Source organism: Mercenaria mercenaria, unplaced genomic scaffold (assembly GCF_021730395.1).
Source record: "Mercenaria mercenaria strain notata unplaced genomic scaffold, MADL_Memer_1 contig_1782, whole genome shotgun sequence".
NCBI classification, from domain to species: Eukaryota; Metazoa; Mollusca; class Bivalvia; order Venerida; family Veneridae; genus Mercenaria; species Mercenaria mercenaria.
In genome coordinates, this window is record NW_026459786.1 from 25,260 (window position 1) to 50,615 (window position 25,356).

Sequence of the window (25,356 nt, forward strand, 5' to 3'; positions counted from 1 at the left end):
AAGGGCTAGTTGATTGGACTTTCAAGTTCTGCCACTTTAGCGACAATCGCGGATTAATAAATGCACAAAATTACACATCTGACATGGAACGGTCGCGAGTATATCGTGAATTAAACTTTCTGAGAGTCGCCTGGTACGAGGCGACAGTTAATACAGTCAATAACTTTAAGACAAATACAAGCTGTTTCTGAAATATTTAAAAGACTAAGCGAACGTTCTAACGCTGTATTACCGCGAGACGTTCCTACGTTCGAGACTGAAAGACAGCTCATCAGAAGTCGAGTCAACCGTCAAAGAAAAAAGGATTTGTTATTGCGATACCATTTGCTGTTATCTAGAGCACTTAAAATAAAGTGTGTTTACCAGGTAATTGCCGGTGAAGTAAGTGACGCAGTCAGAAGAGGAGAAGACTAATAACTGAATGAACTCTAACTGCAAAACTAGACGCTGCAATAGTAGTGTGATTTTGTTTTTGCATTTCTTTAAGAACATATTTTATCAAAGTCTTTGAAGCTACAGAGTTTAACACAGGAAAAAAAATAATGTTATGAATGACGCTATGGATCATATTGTAAGACCTAATAGTGTAAAGAATCTATTCTCAGAAAGTGTTAATCAACTGCTGATATTTAAGAACATATTTTACCAAAATCTTCAAAACTTCAAATTTTTACACATATAAAGTTTGTTCTGAATTACGCTATGGATCATATTGTATTGTAAGACCTCATTGTCTCAATGTGTAAAACAATTATTGTCAACAAGTATAGATCGACTGCCTATACTTAAACGATTTAATTATTTCTATAAACAAATTCGTTTATTTGTTGCAAACATACGTCTGTTTATTTTTTTTATATTTTTTTTTTTTTACAAAGTGCATGCTTTCATAGAACAAGAATTGTGAATGTATTTGGTTAGTTGATATAAATAAATGTATATAAAGCATCCATCTGTCTTGCCTTTTCATTCTCTCGGTTATACAAATTATTCTTCTCAGTGTTAACATTAACCTAACTTATCTACATTATATGAATAAAGACTAACGCTATATAAAAAATTATAATCGCTAATGATACCAGTACACCAAGATGTTAGACTTATAGAGATGTAAAAACCAGATGTAAAGTACAAATGCAGTAAGCAAATAAGATGTAAATGTATACCAAATTATGGGGCGAAAATAGCGCAAAAATCTAACCACACAACAGAGCGTTCATTTCTTGACAGATTCCTTTTTCACCTACCCATCTATTAAAACATTAACTGTCCTACTTTACCCAAAAAGTATGATAAATATCGAAGACGGTTTTTGTTCGTGATGTTTTAAACTGCCTTGACATATTTTTGTAACTTTACACTTGTTAAGCAATTTTTTTCTAAAAAGGCCACGACATAATTTAAACCAAATACTGAGTTTTAAAATGTTAATACCATTTTTCAAAAAATAGGATACTTGTTTCTATCTTTTATCGTTTCAAATCTGTTTAAAGGTCCATTACTAAGGGAAAGTGAGTTGGCAATTTTTTTCATAGCCAGTGCATAGACTTCTGCAAGACACTAAATAATGAAGATTGGCAGGTCAAAATTTACAGAAGGTCTTTGGAACTCAAAGAAATGTATGTGTATTATGTTGAAATTTCCATGAATCGACAGAATGACCCCCCAGGTCTTTTTAACTTTCTTCATACTTCATAGAAAAATAATTGTACATATACTGCGATTTATTTCGAATTTCTACATACCAACTTTCATTTTCCAATAAAATGAAATAGTTTCTGTGCTGTTTAAAAGAAATTAAAATGTTCACTTTCCTTAGTATTGGACCTTTAATGAAGATAACAGTGGTCTAGTTTTTCAATAAGGTTAACGCGATGAATATATAAACTTTAGCAAACGAGATACTGATTCAATCCTGATGGTAACGTCTTTTCAAACATGTTGCAAGGTTTATGTGGATCATACATTGAACAACTGGGAAAGAATCTGATTCAGTTTAAATATCGGCTTCATTAAGTACACTCCTTTTCTGATGTGTCGGTGTGTCATACACCCCAATTAAAGTGGAATTATGCGTATTTTGGAAGTAAAAATACAGCAGAAATAGATATGTGTGTAAAAAGGGTGGAGGAATTTATAGCTTTTAACCCAGTATACCAAACTCACCCTGTCACCAGTACAAAATTATAACTTTCTAAATTTGACTTTTCTTATTTTGACTAGGGCAGTATTTTTTTTTTAGAAAAGTCAAACTGCTTGCAGGAGTCACTTCCCTTCAACTTCCGAAATCTCTACTTATAACTAAGGGAGATCATTGCGTACAGGACTGAAAAATGTAACTGTTATTTTATAAGTCCGATTTCTTAATTTTTAAGGCATCATTTTCAGATACTTATGAAGCATTATTGTTAGTTTTACACATTTAAATGCACAACAACTGAAAACTTGCTTGTTTAAAATATTCACCAAAACACTATGTGCTGTAAGATGCGCATAATGCCACTTTAAATAGGGCTTGACCTTAGTGTAGGTGACGCTAAAAATACATGTAGCTAAGTTAAATCTTTGAAGAATGAAATAATATATTTTCCTTTTCTGGAAAATAAATTAGATTATAAAGCTTATAACAACAGTAACGAAGAGTGTTATAGGACATATCAGGAAAAAATGAGGCAGGTAAGTGATTTATAATTTTTCAAATATAGTAAACTGAAAAAAAATATGTGCATGCAGGTAACAATTATCTTACAAATTTTGTACCAACAATATCTCCCAAAGTAACAAACAAAGAGAATGTGACTCTAGTACTGGTCCTTCTCAGGAACAATGGTTAAAAAACTACCCATTTGATGAAACTGAAAAGTTGTTGAAACAGGTGTGAAACTCAAATCCGACAAAAAACAACATATTTTGTTTTCCTGAGGTAAAAAGAAAAATAAAGGCTAATGGTCACATTTTGTCAAGCCCGTCGTGAATACTAACTACTGCCTTTTAAATCAATAAATAAAACTAAATAAATAGAATAATTATAAAATATTAATGAAAAAATATAATAAGAGTTAATAATAACACAACTAATTAAGTCACCAAAAAGGGCTCAAAATCGGTAAATTTCAATTTCTCATAAAAAAGAAATGTTTTTGTGAAATATTTGTAAAGCTTTATTTCATTATTCTAGACTTAAAATTTCACAAGACAAAACTCACATGTTTGAGGAACTGTTAAACCGCATGTAAGAGTCTTTGTTGTACAATACCCGTATCGCATTGGCTAATACACAGGAATGTAAACAAACGGTTTAAATAAAGTAAAAGAATCTACCGCAGTGTGGAATGTTTAAACCCTACAGTAGACTTTTTGTGGTTACAATTCACACATAGATCTTTGATTGAAGCAAAATAGCTTATCCGGTCCTTATTGTGACTGAAAAATATATATAAAAGATAAATGAAAAGAAAAAAATAAAATCTGAAAAGTAGATCCCTCGGAAGCACCGAAAATACTTACACAACATTAAAAATGAAAAGAAATTGCACTTACTACTTTTTAACTATTTGATGCATCTATTTCAGATATTACGAAGGAATCAACTTTAGAGGTCTGAAGGGACCTTTAAATGCTTTCTAGTAACTAGCAGGACACATCATCAGACTGCATTGTTTCCAATGGCTACAATGCTTGACTTTCTCTCAAGATCTACATTTATTTTGTATTATCATTTTCAACTCTAGTGATACATAATTTTGTGTTTATTAATTCCATGTGTGTTCAATAATTCCAAGTGTATTTGATAATTCCAAGTGTATTTGATCATTCCAAGTTTGTTAGATAATTCCAAGTGTATTTGATCATTCCAAGTGTGTTAGATAATTCTATTTGTGTTTTCGACTATTTCCAAATGTGTTAATTAATTTCAATTCAAATAATCCAATGCAAAACTTTCATGCAAATTGACATTATTGTATTTTTAGACACTGTTAATCCATTGTATGCATCAAATATTTGGCTGTTGCTTTTATAGTTTCCCCACGCGGCGGTGATACAGCAGCTCGCTTTTCATTGCTTAGTCTTCCTGAAATATAACAAATACATTATAAATTTAAAGTAGATAAAATACCTCAAAGTAAAGTTATACCTCAGAAAAAATTGTTGTTAATATTTCTGTTAAGATTGTTTCATGTTATATTCATTATTTGCTTTGATGTGTTTTAAGTTTCAAATAGTTCAATGTTTTATAGTTAGATAAGTTGCATATTTTATATTACATAAGCATGATATTACATGCTACTGGTTTTGTAATTATTTCTTTCTGAAGCATTTTATTGTAGGTTTTAGTTCCACAACGCATCTGTGGTAATGCTAACAAGGTATTAAAGTCTTCTTTTTGTTGTTGCATGACTTTTATCAAAAACAAAAATAAGTTTGCATTAAAGCATCTTTGTTAATCCTTGCGTTAAGTAAGCATGTTTTATGCGTTGTGTAAATATCGTTTATTCATTCCGACCTCGTTAAAAAGCATAATCAAACCGGATATATGATATGTATATTTTGATTAGAAGTGATTTTACATTTTTGATAAAATGATATATAATCTTAATTTATAACTTTTATACTTTTAGTACATAATAATAACTATGTCATAACAGTTATAAATAAAAACGTTATATATGTAATAATTGTTATCTGATTGTTTTTCTGCATCAAACAAGAAATCCAGATTATGGATGACCTACCTTACTCATCAATTATTGTTTACTAGTATTTGATGATTCATTGTCGTCCATATCTTCATCATCCGAAATTGTCTCATAGTCTGATTGTAAAGGTGATCGTATGGGAGGTAATTCCGGGACTGTGTCGTCTATAAATGACAGCGTTTGCTGATGGATCGATTTATCTAATGATAACATATGTTTGTACCGGTTCTCTAACAACTTGACATGTTCCCTTAACTTAAGGTTGTTTTCTATTTCTTACTTCATCAGTCCTTGAAGGTGATGAAGCTGTTCATTACTATCTCTTAACTGTTTTCTTTGTTCATGAAGACTTCCCTTCAGGTCCAAATTTTGTGACTCTACTTTTAGCAGAATGTTGTTCAATCCCTCCTTTTCGTCTTGAAGGGTTTTATTTTTCACCTCCAAATCCGCAATCTCTCCCTGGGAAACAGTCACCTGAGCATTTAGAGTGTCATTCTGCGCTCTCAAATCCTCCATTTGCTCTAACTGATATCTAGCATCACTCAAGTTTTGTTGAGTGAGATCTAGATTTTATTGTAATCCAATTACAGAATTTTGCAGCTCCTGCGTGAGTTGTTGAGTAGCACTGTTGTTGCTCTCTCATATCTGAGAACTCATGTCCAGAAACTTGTTCATGAATCTCATTTCAGCCATTTTACCTATGTTAGTTAGAACAACGAAATACTTAAGATTTCAAATGTGTTGTGCCGCGATTCAGAATCAATCCGAGCTTTTATGAAATGTTTTAAAAACTCCACCTCCTGTTATATTCTTTTAGTACCTTGATTAAGTGCTCATAAATAAATCGACCATTTACCTCATGGAAAATGACGGAGATGATTGGACATTCCAGTTCATGTAAACATTGATTGACAGGAACCATCATGAAAATGCAGAGAACCACCACCCAGTTTGAATTTAGCACGCTTCTAGATAGTCTAGATAAATAATTATTTAATTATGATAACTATGTGAGAAAATAACAGCAATGTCAAAAAGATTTTTTAATTACTGACAATCAATTTCATTAAACTGAAATTTTTCCAAACCTTATCTACAAAATTATGATATGTGAGCCAAGCTCTAGACGCAGTTCAGACCTAACGTCGGCATTTAGAACAAAATGTTAGGAAGCTTGTATAATTATTGACAGGAAACATTTCACTCTTAAAAAGGTGTTCGTCTCTATTTAATTTTTTAATCGCCTTCTTCAGCGTATCCTAATTACGAAAGATTATGAAAATAACAAAACTAAAAAAATAAGATGGATGTGGTATCTTAAAGTACTAAAAGAATAAAGGTCATTTTTATTATGGTCTTTGTCAATACACACGTTCGCAATCAATATAATTACTCCACCGAAACTGTTAAAAGTCTTTGACATGATATCGAGTTACAAACGACCTTTAATGGTTTCCCACGTACTATTACGCGCAATAACTGTGCGTCTTTTGAATCAAATCTAAAGCAAAACAACCCCGTATAGTTCGATAGACTTTTATTTTAAAAATCAGTGTAACTGCAAATCTCTAGTTTGTAAAACTTGTTTACGCAAATACATAAGTGCCCGTTTTGTAGACAAGTAATTCAGAAAAACAACGAAAACAAAGCGCGTCCGGGAACTTTGTCAGACATGTATAATTTGTTTCTAGAACCAGATCTAACGATGTTTTCACCACTTACTGGCGTATTTTAACCAACATCGTTAAGTCGACGAGAAGCCAGCACCGCTAGAAAAAAACTGGAATTACTGGTTTCGGAGGTTGGTGGACTGGAAATTATGCGACCTCATGTAAACCAGTTATTCGATCATGATCATGTACACATGCTGTTGCGCACTGGGGACTTTAACCGAAACGATGAAGCGGGAGTTTGCGTTAATAGACATGAAGAATATCATTTTGTCAGAAGACAACTTAGTGCTTTTACCAATAACATTTAAAAATATCTTTTTCTGTTCTGTTATTTTCTATCTTACATATTGTTTATAAATTGTCACACTATAATTTGAGATGAATAAATCTGCTTCAAACATTGTTTATCGTTTGTAAGAATTATTTCCCTTGCACTATTAGTCTATTACAAGTGCGTATATTATGATATCAAAAATAATCATTACTCCTGAAGTGTGATAGCATGTGTGGAATCTCTGTATTCGATGCTTGCCAATATGATGATCTATGCGATAATTACCCTCATGATACGCGTGTTTTGCACGTTTTACACATGCACGATGTTTTCTCCACGATGATTGCCCCTAATTTTTCGACACGTGTTTGGCACGTGAGCACGTGCACGATGATTTGCACGCGATGAATGCTCAGCCTACTCTAACACTACTCGGATGACCTGTAACGCATGTATAATTGGATAGAATGAGGCGTAGACGTTTCTGTAAATAATGGTGTTAAGAAAGGTTTCTCATACCGGTAGCAGTAGGGGAAACTTCCCGTTCGGGAAATCATTTATGGGTTTTTCCCTACTTCCTGAACGGGAAACTTGTTACTTTTTATTGTAACATGCTTCCCGTTCGGGAAGCAATATCGCAAGTTTTAGACCCATTTTATTTAAAATAGCCGGTGCATAAGAATATACCTAAGATCTGCAAATTAAATATGCCACATTAAACTTGAATGATATATCTAAATTTCTACCGTTCACAATTTTTTTAAACGTCTTATTATTTTTTTTATTTGACAGTGAAATTGACCATTTTCTTCAGAAATTGCTTAAAAGCAGAGTTTCCCGAATTGGAAACCTAACTTCCTGATCGGGAAACCTAGCCTTTAAGTTACTTCACAATCAGGAAACAGAAAGCATTCTGAAAATTTATTCTTTTATTTTGTTATAAAAAGCAATTATTTCAAATTTCAAGTTTTCAGGGAGTTGTGATCCTGCAATTTGATGTGTCTGGTGCCCCAGGATTTTAACAGACTCATATGAGTTTGGATTCAAAGGCAGTGGGTCAATTATTTCAATATTTACTTTAGCCACATTCCAAGATCTTGTGTTGTGTGACTCCAGCATAATTTCTGACGTAAATGTATTTCCTAAATCTCCTTTTAGTTCGTCTGATTTTTTAAAAAAAATCTATGAGGTATTGTCGTCACTTGATCGTTGTCGTTAGTGTCTGCGTTTGTTAAAAATTTTGTTTAGGTCCACTTTTTCTCAAACACTGTAAGGGTTACAGCTTTAAAACTTTGCACATTAGGGGACTATGTATGCCTAGAACCACAACTCTCATATGCATTTTGATAAAATAATTGCTCTTTATTATACTTGGAAAATTTTAGTTTCTTGGTTAATTTTTTTGTTTAGGTCAAAAACTATAAGAGCTACAGTTTTGAAACTTTGCACACTTGTTTATCATCGATCATTAGGGACTATATAGTTCAAGAACCATAACACTAATTTGCATTTTGTCAGAATTACGGCCATTTTTGTAGTCTTAGAAAATCCCAACTATATCTTTTTAAGATCTCTTGTATGTGTTACTACATGATACACATTTTATTTCTTTACTTTTCTGTTGTTCAGTTTTTATCATTTTCAATACTATCAGAGATATTGCATTCAACAAATGCGGATCTCTGCTCTTCAAAAATAATCTTCTTTGCTGAAAACAATGTACAAATATTCATAATGTGGGTCATAAATTGAATCATAATACTGGCCTGTTTTGTTCTTCACACCTTCTTGTTTTTATAAGTTTTCACTACATACTGATGTTCTGAATTCAAATCTACTGCACAAAATGATGTTACAACTTATGCATTAACTTTGGTATCAGATTTAATTGACCATGTTTTCCCAACTATTTGATCATTGTCAAAGGCTCCTATACAGTAAGACAGAAGAAATTTCAGTTGCTAAGTTCCCTGTGATGTCAGCCACTTCATTAACTAAGATGGCAACCAGATGAATAACATCAGCTGTCCATAAGACAGCATGCTTAACTTTTGTCAGTGCTTGACTCTGAATTAGAGTTTTGCAAGTACAAATTTTAACAGTCAAAATTCAAATCAGAGTTATGAGGATTGTTTCTCCTAGTGATGACTTTGATAGTAAAAAACTATTTTAATTTTCAAGTCAACATCTTTGATAGTAACAGAGATATTTGACTTCATCAACAACTTTTACCAAAAAAAGTCTAAGTTAAAAAGGGGCATAACTCTATCAAAATTCAAATCAGTGTTATGGGGATTGTTTCTCCTGGTGTAGACTTTAATAGCAAAAAAAACTATTTTAATTTTTGATAGTAACAGAGATATCTGACTTTATCAAAAACTTCTACACAACAAAATCAAAGTTTAAAAGGGGCCTAACTCTGGCAAATTTCAAGTTATGAGGATTGTTTTCTGGTGTAGACTTTGACTTACTTAGTAAATACCTATTGTAAGTTTCAAGTCAAAAACTTTGATAGTTACAGAGATATTTGACTTTATCAAAAACGTTAAAGTTAAAAAGGAGAATAACTATATCATAAGTCAAATCAGAGTTATGTGGATTGGTGTAGACTTTGATAGTAAGTAACTTTTTTTACTTCTCTTTTTAGGTTAAAAACAGTCTGAAAGAGCATTTGTCGCCTTTGCATTTGGGTGTGCAGAAAAGGAAGACATACTAGTATTAAGAGATTGTAATTCTGTATCAGCTATTAAAAGAGACACAGAATCCTTAATTAACTTGGATTTTGATAAATATAAAAGTGAAAGAAACAAAGTAGTTACATCTTTTTTTGAAGGTATCAATTCTGACACAGTGAAAACCCAAATTCTTTACGAGCATGTGCTGCAATTGAACGGATTTACAGTCTCGGGTATATGCATCTTATGGCTCCAGTTTCCTTTATGATGAATGTTTTACAATATCCAGTTTCCTTTATGTTTAATGTTTTACAATATCAAACAGCACAAGGTTAATTGTCTGTCAGTATTGGTTCTAATCTTTAGCTCGATTTGTAAAAGAAAAAAGTAGAGCTGGAGATGGCGTCACCCTTGATTAAAGTTTTTTAAAAGTCAAATATCTCTGTTCCTATCAAAGCATAAACTAGTATTCCAAGACAGTATATACTCTGAAACCAAACCATGAGCTTATAGGGACTTGTCACTGATATATTTCTATGTCATTATAAGTAAACCCCTTTCATATTTTATCTTTATATTTTGTAATACAAGTACTATTATATTATCATGTATAATAAGTAAGCTGAAGAACAGACTTTAATTTAATAATATTTTTGGTTCTAGCATATGACAGTATATGTCATTCTGTTTCCATGTCAGTTGCCTTAAAGCTACTTTTTCGAATTTCTTAAGATTGTTCAAAAAATTTCAATTTGAAAAATACATTTGGTATCACCTTGACAATTGATTTGTTTTGTAAAATATTCATGTGAAGAATACAAACAATCTGGAAAAGCATTATGCATCCCTCGTGAACAAAATCAGAATTTTACATTGAAAAACATCTAGCATCGAACATCGTCCTGCTTTTGGTATTTCTAAATATCACTTTGTATCAAACTAGATACTGTGAATTTATTACTGAAAGAAAGATTTGGCATCATTTAAGGTAAAAGTTGTACCTGTACACATGTGTTCAATAGTACCGGTCTGTGTTGCTTGACCTACTTTCTTTGCATTCTGTATAAAAGTTTTAACGTTTTCAATGTAGGAGACAAAACCTTTGCAATATGACACTAGTTTTGTGATTTTCATATTTATGTAGTTTATCAAGTTTTTTCAGATCTCCCTTTGAAATGTTTCTTCTGGTTCTTATGACTTCGTCTGGCTTGATATTCCATTTAGTATGATAAAAAGATGTACCATGCAAATAAGAAGAATTTCCTGATCGGGAAGTTTGGTTTCCAAATCGGGAAACTCTGCTTTTTTGCAGTTCATTCAGAAAAAGGGCAGATTCAATGTGAAATTAAAAAAATACAAAGCCATTAAAAAAAATTCTGAACGGTAGAAATCTAGATATGTCTTTTAAGTTGAATATGGCATATTCAATTTCGAGATCTCATGTATAATCTTATGCACCGGGCATTTTTAATGAACCTACGTAAAATATAGTGGTTTTACTTCCTGAACGGGAAGCATGTTACTATAATAAGTAACAAGTTTCCTGTTCGAGAAGTAGGGAAAAACCCATAAATATTTTCCCGATCGGGAAGTTTCCCCTACTGGGTAGCTAATCTAGATTGATGGATAACTGTGTCCTTTCTGACTACATTCTGAGATTCGAGGAAATATTTTACACTCGTTCACCTTCAATGAGCTAGGGAAATTTAAGCCTTTCTATATGTTACATAATAATTACTCATTTGTAGGAAATCCTCAGTTCTATGAATACAATAAATAACCTGTTTAATACAAAATCATACGTATTAACACCCATCTCTTCTATTTAGTAAACGTAACTGGGACAAACTTTGCTTTATTAATCAAGATATGGCCCACGAAAGCAAATGTGCATTTCAATGATAAAGGTGTTTTTGGAAAAAGCATAAAAGAGGCTAGACGGAAACACGTTTGATTTATCGCTAGGCGAAATAGAACGACAATAACATCCTTATATGAGTATAACGCTCTCATATTCACGGCCGTAAATTGCAGTTTGTTATTTGTAAATATGGAGGAATTTGGCTAAATGGTAAACAAACTCTTATAATACCTTCTTCAAAATGACGTTTCGCTTACACACTGGGTCTGTTAATGGAACGTTTGAATACACGAAGGATACAGAAAGACGAAATTAAAGTACAAATGATATACTATCAGAATAGATGGCAATATGTCGAAATCTAAATGCTCACCGGTGCAAATTGTCCAAGTGTCTGTGTAATGTCTTGTAATTTATAAATTGTTATAGGAATTCTACCACTAGGTAAAATATAGTAGGCAAGTTACATGTTGTTACTTTGAGAGTAATCATATTACATTTACATTCCACACAACTAGTGTGAAGTAACAGAAGATTTGATGTTTGAGTTATAGCACCCTTAAAACGTTAACACGAATGATTACAAAATCTTGTCGTTATGCAAATGCAATTTGCGTCCTTTTCATGTCAGTGTCATTTTAACAATCTTAATGTCTAATTTCACAAGATCAACAGTCTGGCTATAGCATACGGAAGATTTTCTTCATTAAATATATGAAATTATAAGAGATCATACGTGACGTTTAAAGAGATACCTTCGATACCCTTTCCCTTCTCTCAGGTACCCTACAGTCACTGTAGTCTTTGTATATGTATCGTGTTCTTCTTCATGAACAAGATTAGTCATGTTTCAACAACACGAATTAGATAAATATATTTTGTATGTTTTGTATTTTTTACCTTTAACTTGGATCTTAGTTTTCGTAGCCTCAACTTCCCATTTAATAGTAGGAGGTGTAATGTAACTTGTTTGGTAACTGTCTAGAATAAAGTTGACGGTAACCATAATACATTAAAATGACGAAACATTTAAACTGGTCATGCATTTGTTATGTGTATAAAAGGAGTATGATAAGAGTATTCGATAAGATACTAATAACTTGCTAAACTTCAGGAATATAATTATCACTTTATTAGTCGCAAAACAAACAGATTGAATGTAATTATTGCATCTAAGTGTTTTATAAGAGGTAGACCTCGTCTTACTTATTCACTAAAATATGATCCGTAGGTATGAACCATATTTAATTTAACAATACTTTTTCAAAAATTCCATCTTTAATAATCGGATAAGTTGTCAGTTAAGGTACATCACAGATACAGAATTTAAGAAAATACTGTTCAAAAACAAACACAACATTATTGAATATATCCATTAGTGAACACTCGTCGGTAACATCAAACAATTAGAAGGTATAACTGTTACACGTTATAACAAGGTCTCTCATACATTTGTTCTAATGATAAAATAATTCAGAATATGTTTATTTACAGATACAACATTTATCCTACTAAGCAATAATCACAAAATAAATATACTTTTTGATGTAGTGACCTGTAACCAAAATGTACAAAGCATAAACAAAGATAATCAAATAAGGTTATTTCCTTCAAATTGCGAAGGTTAACTTAGATGAAAATTATTTAGACGAAATAAAATATTAGATTTTCAACATATTTTTCTACTGGTCCGCTTGTTCTCGACTTATTAGTTACATCAACTTGTTTCGCTTCGTCTTATATATTGTCAGGATTGCTTTTGTCTGGCCGATTATTGTGTATAATATGGCTGTAAGCATCTCTTTCACTGAAATGAATTTCACCAGAAGCTACAGTACCGTTTTCAAACTGATTGGGCTGTCCACACACATTGTCTGCTTTGTTATTTTCCGATATAGTGTCGTTTGTATGACTGTAGTCATCTTCATCATCCATTTCTCCAAACCCATCTGAAGACTGACTAGCTTGTGCTTTCAGCCTGAGTGCTGCTGTTGCAGCTGTGTCGTAAGTGTCTTCGGATGTGTTAACTCCAATTTCTTTTTTAATACAAGCTTGGTCATATGTAGCAGTTGTATCCAATTTCAGTTTATTATAAAAGTTGTCTGTCTCCGTGTCTCTAGTTTGCTCTCTGGATCCTGCTATATTGTATGCTGTGTTTTCATTGTCAGATTGTCTTTCATGCTCTTCAATAACAAACTAGGTCGGGGTATAGCTATTGTCGTCTTTGACTATGCTTGCATCATCGATATCCGAGTAGTCGTTATGTGTTGTTTCAGAACAAAGATCATGCGACTGGTAACTTGTTGATTTCTTGACAATCTTATTTGACATATCAATCTCTGGACAAGTGTTGCCAGATTCGTTTCTATGTGTCAATCTTTTACAAAAGTCTTGAATTGTTTCTCTGTAAAGTAAAGGGTACATTCATTTACCGTAAATGTCGGTCAATCGATAGACGTTGAACTATTTTGTACATCTATTTAATTATTGGCAAATTGATAGACCTTGAACTATTTTGTACATCTATTTCATTATCGGTAAATAGATAAACCTTGAATTATTTTGTACATTTATTTAATTATACGTAAATTGATAGAACTTGAACTATTCTGTACATCATTCTAATTATCGGTAAATCGATAGACCTTTAACTATTTTGTGCATCTATTTAGTTATCGGTAAATAGTTTCTTTCTATTGTAAATATTCCGACTGATGATTTCATTCTCACTGAACACCAAATGTGTACAGGATACTTGTGTTTTGTGTGTTTGCGTGTATGCTTGCGTGCGAGCATGCGTACGTGCATGTGTAAGAGAAGTAATGCAATTTTTATATTTTCATGAAAAGGAGAAGATTGTCTCACTTTGAGAGATGTATGAAAAACAATCTGTTTGTCTTTTTATGCTTATTTACGTTCAAATATGAATTCCCTTCTTTGTGAGGGACGGAATCGTGAAAGAATATGACGTCAGAATCTGTGTTACGTTACAGAAAAAGCACACGGCATGAAGTTTCTTTTAATTTTCTTACTTGTAGCATAATTATATGAAATTCTCGTTTGGTACCGAGAAATATAAAATAAAGAACAAAGCGCCACTACCATCCCTATTAAAACGAGAAAATAGAAAATAATTGTACAAGTAGATTGACAAAAGTATATGACAGGCCGACTGATCTGGACTATATCTCACTGTTAATTCCCAGAATTTGCCCGAAAAGCCTTAAATGAAATGATATACATTCATACTTTACTTGACACGCGTACAGGGCAACATATTTGGTTTGAAGAAGTAGATCTACATTTATATTAAACATGTGCGACTTGATTGTGTGAACATTCGAGTTACCTAGAGACGTAATAAAATTGAATAAAATAATAACCTCTCTGTTTTAATGTAATTTGAAACGGTATTGACACACGATGCAAATAAAATGAATTGTTTTATTAACTAATCTCACTATTCACAATATAGGGTAAATTTAGTAAAAAAGTACTATACCAAATAATCCTGATCGATTTCCTATTCAAAACGCAAAACAATAATTTTAATAAAGATACGTGTCATGATGGAAAAATATTACCTTAATACCTGGCTAATATATGAATAATCAAACAAAGTTAAAATATTTGTCATAATTGGAAAGCCTAACAATGATCTTATCAACAGGTAAAACAATAAAGTTTGTTAAGCATTTGGTCTTCTTTGCATTGGTAAAACATCAACCTTTAAGATTTTATTAAAATATGTATTTCAAATTAATGTTTGTGATATTAAGTATTAAGGAGTTTGATAGATTCAATATATAAAGACACAACTGTGATATTCTTTATATCACATGTTAATTCTTCCTGCTGAAATATGTCTTTTTTTCTTCACTTTTTGCATGTTATAAAGAAACTCAATTTGGCCAACGTCTCACATACTTGAAACGACGTCAATGTCAAATTTTTATTACACTAGTGTAACAGTCAAATTTTGTAATATGTGATAATTTCTTATAATTCGCATTTCATATATAGTATATCTGAAAACGGTAAATTATTTAAATATGCTATACAGCTTGAGTTTGAAGAGAGTTCTCAATAGTACAGAATACTGTGAAATGAACAGCAAATAACTAAAAGTATTAAAAAGGGACTACCTTCGTTTAAGAATTACAATCACCACAGCAATTATTACCAGACTGACAACGACAGACACTACAACAGGAATAACGACATCTGAACCTAAATAGAATGTAAAAGTATGAATCTATAAATCTATATTATAGTTGCTACAATTAGACATATGGCAAAAAGAAATAAGGATAAATTGCTCCACTTAAACATTTTTCATTACATAACCAGAAATCAATCAGTGACACAATTAAAAGTATTATCTTGCATTAATGTATCTGTATGACACAAGTTAAATGGAACAATGAAGTAACTATATGGTTTAAAATTTAGTGACAGGCCGTTTCATTTTAATGACAATTTTCATGAAGAGTTGCTTCTCGTTTTATATATATAATGACTGTGTAATATGGCACAAATATCATTATATCTAAAAATAACTTAATCAGTGGATCCGAACTTATTCTATTAGCCTTAAAACATTTTCTGAAGGCATACAGTATGCATGTATTTGACTTATTTTATTGAGATAAGCTCTTCCAGCAATAATCGGACTATCTGAAAGAGCGGCTGCAAGTGAATTACATAGAAAGTTTCTGAAAATCTTTAAGAAAAATAAAACATGCATCAAAATCTAGGCTTAAATATTATACTTGGTCTTAAATGTTGTATATAAGCAACCAAAGTTATTTTTTTAATTGTTTTTATTATTTAGAATTTAATGTAATATCTCTATAATGTCAATAAGGCCAAGGCATCGAGATACTGATTTAGAGAAGAACTGAATGTAAGCAGAATGCAACCTTCATTTTGAGGTTATCGTAAATAGGAACAGAAAACCGTTCCAGTGACTTAAAAAATCGTATGAAGCTCAATATTATATTAAAGAATATTTACGCTTAGCTTGACAAAGCAACCAAACGGACTGATACGACTTAAGTAAAATTAATCTACAAACTCCTCTAAATGAGAGTAATATAGAAAATTAGTTTAATATATACCAATGTACAGAAACGAATACCTTAAAGCTGCTATCTTTCTATATATGACTACATAACTGTTTCAAAGGAGCTGTTTGTTGGCTAACATGCCAATAAAAGACACAACCAAAAGTACTGTCTGCCATTGAACACACTATTTTCCTTACTGTATTATTTGTTTTCATGTCTGAAAAATTAAATACCTTTTCTGTTTTTGCTGTTCACATTGTCAGTTGTACCGGATGATGCTGAAACAGATAAGCTTTACATGTTGCTTAAATCATAGCAATAAGTAATAATTCTTCATTTACAAATAACAAATAACTTATGGACAACGAAAACTTTGTTTAGGTAGTGCAGAACAATTGTAACATCAATGAAAGATCAGTGATAAGAATCAAAATATCAAAACAACGACGACCAATCAATTGAAATAAGGTAAGTGGTAATTCTGATTATATGTCTTTATTCCGTTCACGCCTTTGATTCTTGTGGATAAACTGTCATTCTTGCATAGCTACTATGGTTCCCTGGTTGTATCTCTGGCACATGTTGATTAAGTATGGTTAAATTACAGACAAACAATTTCAGCAAGTTAGCGACGTTTCTCGACAAATCTACGCGAACAAATCAAAATCGGCCGTGAAAAGCGTGACCGCGTCCTTTCTGATGTCTGCGTTGAATTACATGGAATATTATCACTTTTTGTGGTGAATTTCTAAACCTTCAATTAGAGGATAAATCTTTATTAATCACTGTCATGCAATGTCGTCTTTATTCATTATTAGGAAGTACTTTGCTTAGATGTTATTTGAAGTTTTTAATTCGGCGTGCCGAAATAATGAATGGCTGAAACAAATTCCGGTAGTAATTACGAGTGCACATTTTGACGAACCTCTGATGGATGAGAATGAAAAGCTGTTGGTCACCAAACAAGTAAGTACATGTGCTATGTTATACGTATACGTTGGTCACCATAGAAAGCTTTGGCAATTGCATTACTTGTAAAAAAAACAACAATTATGTAAAATTTAGAAACAAAAAAAAATAGCTACCTATAGAAATAAATCATATAAAATGTACATACAATTTTGACAAAGAACGGAACGTTTTGGTGCATCATATGTAGCAAAGTTCAAAACTGTATCATTATTTCTTTTCGTTAAATATCCATATTTGATATGTTGATGGCCTTCTGCAAGTTCTGTAATGAAACAGTAAAATAATATATGATAATTTCGTTTGAGTAACATTGCTACCTTTAATATTACATTTTCATGGTACTTCAAAGAATGCTGCAATTAAATAAAGGGACTTCCTCAGCAACAATCAATACTTAATTTTCAACTTATGTAATTAAACAAGAAAAAATTGTACATAAACTTGTGACAATACCTTTATGTATGTATCTTACTTCACTGCGTATAAGACCTGACCAAGTCGGATCAAGTCGATTTGTTTCAATCAATAATATATCATTGTAAATAAGAGGAGAACTACATTGTTCCATGTGCAACTTAGTATAATTAATCCACGGGAAAGCTTCTCTTTGACCTGGACCATTTAGCACACTAAAGCTTTGGTAGTCATCTAAAAATATAAAAAGAAATGCAAATGTAACATTTATTTCAGTTTGAAAAAAAAATAAACATGCATTAATAAACATGGTTGCCCTATATTTATGTTAATTTACCAAACTTCGTTGGCTTCAAACCACTTTTATCTATTTTGTCAAGTTCACATTTCCTGAATTCAAATCAGTGTATATGTCAATTTTCTTGTTGTCATTGATTCGTTAAAAGACATTGGTATTGCATAGCAAATAACGAATTTAAAGTTTAACACATCAAAAAGAAATTCCATCAGATATATTGCGGGCCTCAAACGATTCTATGGCCGTCAATAAATTTTTGAAAGCAAAGACTGAAACCAAACGAAATAACAGACACATCGGTTTGATTTCTATCCTTGAGAGATAATGAAATGATCAACACTTCTCACATTCCTTTCAAACCCACTCCAGATTTTGGTTCTCCCAAGGTGCCCGCTCGTTTCTGTTATAATGCGCGGAGGGGCTCTTAGAGTCTTCCTGTACGATCAAAAGTGGAAAGTTGCAATTTGAACTAAATTTGTGTCGGTGTAACGTTAGCTCCAATACAATGCATAAAAATAAGTATGCTCAGGAATAGATGATTAAATAGAAGGCAAAGTTTATCTGTAGATTTTTAATAGTGTTAAGTAACGTCAAATGTAACGCAGAACGACATATTCGTCATAAAATTTGGTTACAGTGCAATAAAGATAGTGTTGGATGGAATAAATGAAACGTTCAAAATAATGACCAACAGCAACTACTCCTGGGGTTATCACATCTAACGCTAGTATGGTCTCAAAAGTACATGTGTAAATACAAAAACACATATCGCGGCCAAGTTGGCTGTTTCTTCTAGTGATACTAAGAAAGATATTAAGGAGAAAGGTTACAAAAGTTGTGCAAATTTCGTTAGTTCAACAATCCAGAATGCAAAATCGATGGGTATGTTCATTAAGGAAACGAATGTGTGACATCTGGGTCAGAAAACTGTATTACTTCTACTAGTTAGGAGGAATATAAGGACCTAGGCTGTTGTGATACGTATGAAAAAGTGCTGAGACACTGAAGATCATTAAGCGTGACTGAGGCTGTTGTCTTCTTGCAATGTTGGTATTCGACTAACTGACAAATAATTTAAACGAGCTCTTATTCTAAATGAAAAACGCCAGTACTTACTGCTTGCTTGATTATATGTCATGTATAAACATTGATTATAGACCATGTATTAACATAGCCAATGAAATAAAACACGGATATGGAGATTAAGTTAGAGATGTTATCTAATTTCTCGATTCATGGCTTAGGGTAGTTCTGCACGTTTGATAAACCGGAAGTGATGGCGTAACGTCATTTATCCGTAAAACGTAGAATAAAGACTGGATTCGGCGTACGGAAATGAAAATCATTTCATGAATTAATGGAAACCCGTGAGTATTTTTTTACAATGGCACTGTTACAACCATTTAAGTTAAAATATAATATTAAAACATCCGACACGTTAAATAATTCAAAATAATGTCTTAAAGTTTCCTTGAAACGTGCAGTTCACTTTAATTATGGTCAAATACCTCAAAAATAAGCACACGGACATATACATTTTATTTCACCACATTATAGACCATATGTTTATTTACGACTGTGAGAAGTTTCATTAAAATCTACATTGTAGAAAAATTTCTATAAGCGAAAATGTTATAAAAAGTGTGATTTTCCCATAGACTCCAATTATGAAAAAAATGCGTGAGGTCCATTTTTTTTCAAATCAGTCTAGCAGCAAAAAATCAAGCACACGACCCTATCTTTTTTAATTGCTGAATTTTCTAAGTATATTCTGAAGTTTTGAAAAAAAAATCATGGTTTAATCAAATTCTACATTGTAGAAAAAATTTCGATCCAAACGTGCAGAACTACCTTAAACTAGAATTCTTTTAATATGTATGAGTAAATCTGTTTCCAAAAGCCGACACTTTAAGACAAGAAATAAAATATGGCAAAGATATAAATAAGTATACCGTTGTAAAGAATGACACGTTTATGGCAACATGAATGCACATTCGTTTTTGTTCTGGTGTATTTTTCGGTATTCGTGACTCTTACCATTTAAGATTTAAAGGACTGGCCTCAAGATCGTTCAACAACATAAAATAATAGTTATTTGGAAATAATGCTTTATTTTTTAATAAGGCATTAAAACTTAATTACCGATACACTATATGTTACGGAAACACTTTTTTCTACTTTTTTACGATGAAAATCGAAAAGGATTTGTAACGCTTTTACTCCAGGTATAAACTGTCTCGATTATAGATATCTATGTTTTGAAGTCACAATTCAATACTTCCGCTATAGCACTATGGGTTACGACGCCCGATTGGTTATGACGCGACGATGTTCGATTCCCGACGAGGTCGCCTTCTTGATTTTGAATTTTTAAAATATTTTAGAAACAAAAACTCATATTCTAATCTTCATAATATGTCCAAACTTCAATTTGAAAGAAAGATTATTTTTAGCCAAATCTGGAGGTCAGTGCTTTTAAGGCTTTTCCAAAAGCTAACATGAAATCTGCTACAAATGAAATATGGCAGTGTCTTCAATTAGTATACCGTTGTAGAACATGACACGTTTATGGCAACACCAGTGTACAATAGTTATTTTTCTTTCTTTCTTACTTCCTTCATTTAGGTTAATAGTCACACCGGCAAAACAATTTGTCATATGGCAACTTTCGAGCTTTTGACTGTGAAGGAAGTCCCCTGGTTTCTCCGAATTATTTCATCAAAACGGGCACCTAGTTAGAGCTATCGTTCTTCCATAAGGCAGCTAGAGGGTCTCTTCATATTAAGAATTCAATGCCTTGAGCGATGAGGGGTCTAGACACTGGGGACCTTAACAACTCGGCCACGGAGACCCTTTCATTACATCAGTAGTTTAGAAGTACTTAAATCACGAATGTAACATGCGTACATCTAAATTTAGAAATAAGTAAGTTTATCTGCCTGAAATATGGAAAATTCCACTCCCTTTCCCCTAAACACTGACTGTACCTTTAATAACTCTCTCATTCTAACTGTAACTTTTATACTTTCAAACACCTATATGAATAAGAACGTCATTGTTAAGCATTTGTTAAGCATTTGATATGTGTTATTTCTTGATGTAATGGTTTTTATCACATTTTATCAGGTATTTTTATACAATTTAAACAATAAACTCCAAGAAGAGTATCTCAGTATCGAAATCACCGTTGAACGAGTCTTTGGCAACGCCTTTTTCTTATAACATTTTCTAATGGAAAAAATAACAGGAGCTATGAACAATGCCAGCTGAACGGCTCGTTAATCATAGATATGACAATAACATTGTTAAAGGGAATTCCGATAGTTTTTTATGCGCATCTTTCTGCGCAGCCGACACTTTCTATGGAAAACTGAACTGAAGTCAACATTTGTTGAAACATGTTACAGACAATCTTAAATATGAGGAATCTTGAATGAAATAACATTTTTGATAAGTTTTATTATTAATCAAATGTTGATACTGGTTTATGTTGTATTGACAAGTATCATGCCTGACAGGTATCTTGCAATTTTTGTGGTTGTGTTTTCAAATCGCATTTTTGTACAAAGACAGTGTTGTTCATATAATGTAAGATAATTGACTTAGTACTGATAAGATATCACCTTCCAGATTATTTAGTATTCAATTATAGAAAGAATTAAGAATTTTAAAACTTTTTTTTAACTTCTAGCAGACATACATGTAATCAATTTGGCCAGGTTCGCGCCATTTTCCGTCCGAACAGGTTTTGTATTCTAGCGGTCTTAACATAAAATTTAGCCTGGTGACCCATACATTTTAGCCATTTTTATGCTCACAATACAATTATCTATATACAAGAAAAATAGGAAAAAATTCTATGAAAGAATTTTTTCAAAATTAAAAAAAAAAATTCTTCACTATGGGTATTTTTCACTGAAAAAAGTTCACAAAAGTAAATATGAAACAGTATTATTTTTCATTTGTACCCATTATTGTAAGGATAGAGTATTACAAATATGACTATGATATCAAATAAGTATATGATAAAATCTGTAAAAAGAAAAAACTTTATTGTGCTGTGTTGATGTATATTTTGGTTGGTGTTTATAAAAAAGCAGAAAATTATGAAAATGTTGAAAAATCGCTAGCAGTTTCAGCAACAATTGGTGTGTTCAAAACAATTTTTCACAAAAACAAGCCTGGTGACCTATTGGTTTTATTTGTTCATTGTTTTCAGCACAAATTTTCCTATCATATATGTGAATTTAAAAAAATTCTATGAAAGAAAAAAAACTATAGGAATTCTCTTTAAACCTTAGTAAATAATAACGGAACATATTTCAAATCTACTTCCTTTTTCTTTGCTTGGGCTTGGTTTAACGATTCCTATAAATGTCGACTTGATGGTGGAGCAAAAGTTGACGATATAAATAAAATATTGCTACATAACAAAATTGAAATGCAACGAGTTACTTGACCGGTTATGAAGCAATAAAATAGAAAACAACCACATCTAATTGATGTCTTCAGTGTAGAGTGAAACTTGTGAGATAAGGAACAAATTGAATATACATGTTGAAATGTATAATTATTGTTACATCTACTTAGAAATGATTCATGCTGGGCATTTACGAGTCTTACTTTGGTACGTCCATAATTCAACGGCATTGGTCTTTTTGTGTACTCATATTTTATTTATCTTGGTGCAGTTAATGTTGAACTGTAGGCATAAGCAGGTGTATGGGTAGAACAAATAATTTTCCTTATGTCAGCTGCATGAAAGAATTCTACGTCACTTGAAATCTACAACCCTTTAGATATGATTGGAAAGTGATTCGAAAGTCAACGTCCTTAACCACTCAGACATGCATTGCCCTAATATTTCCATTGAATTAAAGTAGAACACCGCAAAATGCACAACTATTTGATAATGATAACTATGTATCTTAAAATTACTTCCATGTATTACCTATACATTTTGATTGCAGTATTTTATTTAGCTAAACAATGTAGAAAAAATGTAAAATGGAAATGCATATTCTAAAAGATGTAAATATATCTCTTGCATATTTTAATTATCTCTCTTTTAATCAAACGCAAAACAATAAATGAGAAAACAAGGTTTAAGTTGACGAATTCAACATGCAATCAGTTTACCGATAATTGAATCATTCCATTATTATACAATGCCAAGAAGCGAAAGCATAGTTTAGTATTTACATCTCTTTATTCTATCTCTATCACCTTATATTATGCTACACATGATAAATAACTTTGTAAGACATACGATATGATTGATAAACATATTATATTTATGTATGCATAATAAGAATGCATTTGGTCATGTCATGTCAGTGGTTAGAAGAAGTAGCATCTACATTTATTTGGTAAAAATACAAGAGATTTATCTCTCTTTAAGCACAGATAATTCCGACTTAAAGACATAAGTTAATGGTCCATTTGATCTTGTTCAACGGACTTTATCATCTGTATAACATAAAAATTGCAGGAATTAAATTTTAGAGAAATTTAATTGACTAGAAAATTGAAGATAACATAGTTTGAGGCGGCCATTTTGAAAACAAATAATGCTGTAAACAAAAATGTGGGAAACTTGATGTTTAAACTTTAAAAAAATCCAGTTAATGAAATATAGGTATAACAGGCTCGCTAGTTTCATTAAATTATAAATGCTCCCAACACGTTAAGTTTTTTGTTTTATATTATATTAATGTGCTGTATGTAATTTGCTTGAATGTTCCATTCGTAAATGCTAACAATTTTTAAGTGTTTTATAGCACATGAAACTAAACTGATTTACCAAAAATGTCGGTTCGTAAGTTCGTAAGTTGTACATATATCACTACCTTGTCTTGGCGATTTAAGATAAAATTTACTCGACTAATTAGATTATTATTTGATTTAGAATATATGTCAGAAAATATGGTGCTCCATCAAGACATCACATCTTGATAATATAAACAACATATTGGACCATCTTAAAACTATTAAAGTCAAATAAATAACTCCCAAGGAATTAATCTCAAAGTCTAAGGATGTATATCTTTATAAGTAAAGGTAGTGCTTGTGGGAATAAGTGAACTAAAAAGGCAGTAGTCTTTAAATGGGAATAGCGAAAATAAGTGGATTTGATATGCCCATCTTAATTGACACTTTTGTATCTGTAAAGCTACTATACAAGGGAAATGACACCTCATTATATTTAAGGGGTCCTCAATAGCCATTCCTAAAATGTAAATCTATTGAGAATCAATGGCATTGTCCAACTTCTACCGATAACTTGCTTTATCATGTTACTGAACGATTTGACAGTTAGTTCTTTTCTTTTGCATAAGTTACGATTTATGATTTATGTTCAGATATGTGGCTCGTTTCTATATTTTTTGCACTGGCTTGCATGTCAAATCTTTTCATTTACAGTATATTATATTGAAACCCCTAGTTCTTACTAGGCGCAAATCTGTGTTTTCCATATTTGATAATTAAAAAGAGTCTGGGAAAAGTATTTAAAGTCTAGGCTGATATTCCATTTTTAGCGTCCAAGCTTTAACAGGACCCGATAAACTTGTATTTGAAAAGGAGTTCATGGTTTCGACATTTATTTAATAACCAGTTAGAAAACTAGCAAAGCGTAATTTTGGATTACTGAATATAAATGGTTTGGTTTTAATAAGAAATGCTATTATTTTCGCATGCTTGTTTATCTGTCTTCGACAAAAATAAAACCTAGAATTGACTTTTGCGCAACCAAACGGCATATCTGACTTAACTATGTGCAGACCTTCACAAATCATAATAATAGCATTTTTACATTAAAATGAAGATAATCATAATTACAAAAGGATCCATTTATATTACAATATATATCGCGAAATCGGGAGACTGGACGTACAGCTACTATATATGGCACCTTATGATAAGCAAGTTAATTAAACTCAGTTTTAAATAATAACATCACATAGTATACCATTTAGACAAATTCCTCTCAAATCAGATCCACATTGGGCCCAAGAGTTTGATGTTGTGTTCTGAGACTCATAACGCTGGATTTGTAAACAGTAACAGTTGTCGCTTGTAGCGGTAAGTTGTTGTGTCGCTGCAAAACATATGTCAATGAATAGTCACTATTTTTTCAATACTAATTTATCGCTTTTCTGCGTAACTCTTCCTTTACTAAAGGCGTGCATTGTAATAGTGAGGAATATAGAGTTTTGCTTTGATACACTTTATTAGACAAAATATAATCCTTTTATATGTCCTTTCATGATGTCTTCCTGCATGTCTATCAAATTCACATTCAATTTCTTAAGACGCTCGCGGCACTTTCATTTCTTTTCAACAATAATAGATTTTGGTGAAATGTTCTGTATTACAAGATCATGTTATGATGAATTGAAAAAGGAAATAAAAATACAAGATC

The 25,356-nt window shown here is 31.8% G+C and overlaps 1 protein-coding gene across 1 annotated transcript; it reads right to left on the reverse strand.

Annotated features, from left to right (window-relative positions):
• Positions 1-13,375: 13,375 nt before the first annotated feature.
• LOC128551867 (uncharacterized) lies at positions 13,376-25,032 on the reverse strand (the record flags this gene model as incomplete). Its single annotated transcript, XM_053532794.1, is given in 6 exon segments — positions 13,376-13,584; positions 15,326-15,410; positions 16,483-16,527; positions 17,367-17,483; positions 17,675-17,869; positions 24,904-25,032. Coding segments are annotated over 6 exon segments (779 nt in total), but the record flags the coding sequence as incomplete, so codon positions are not given.
• Positions 25,033-25,356: the final 324 nt, after the last annotated feature.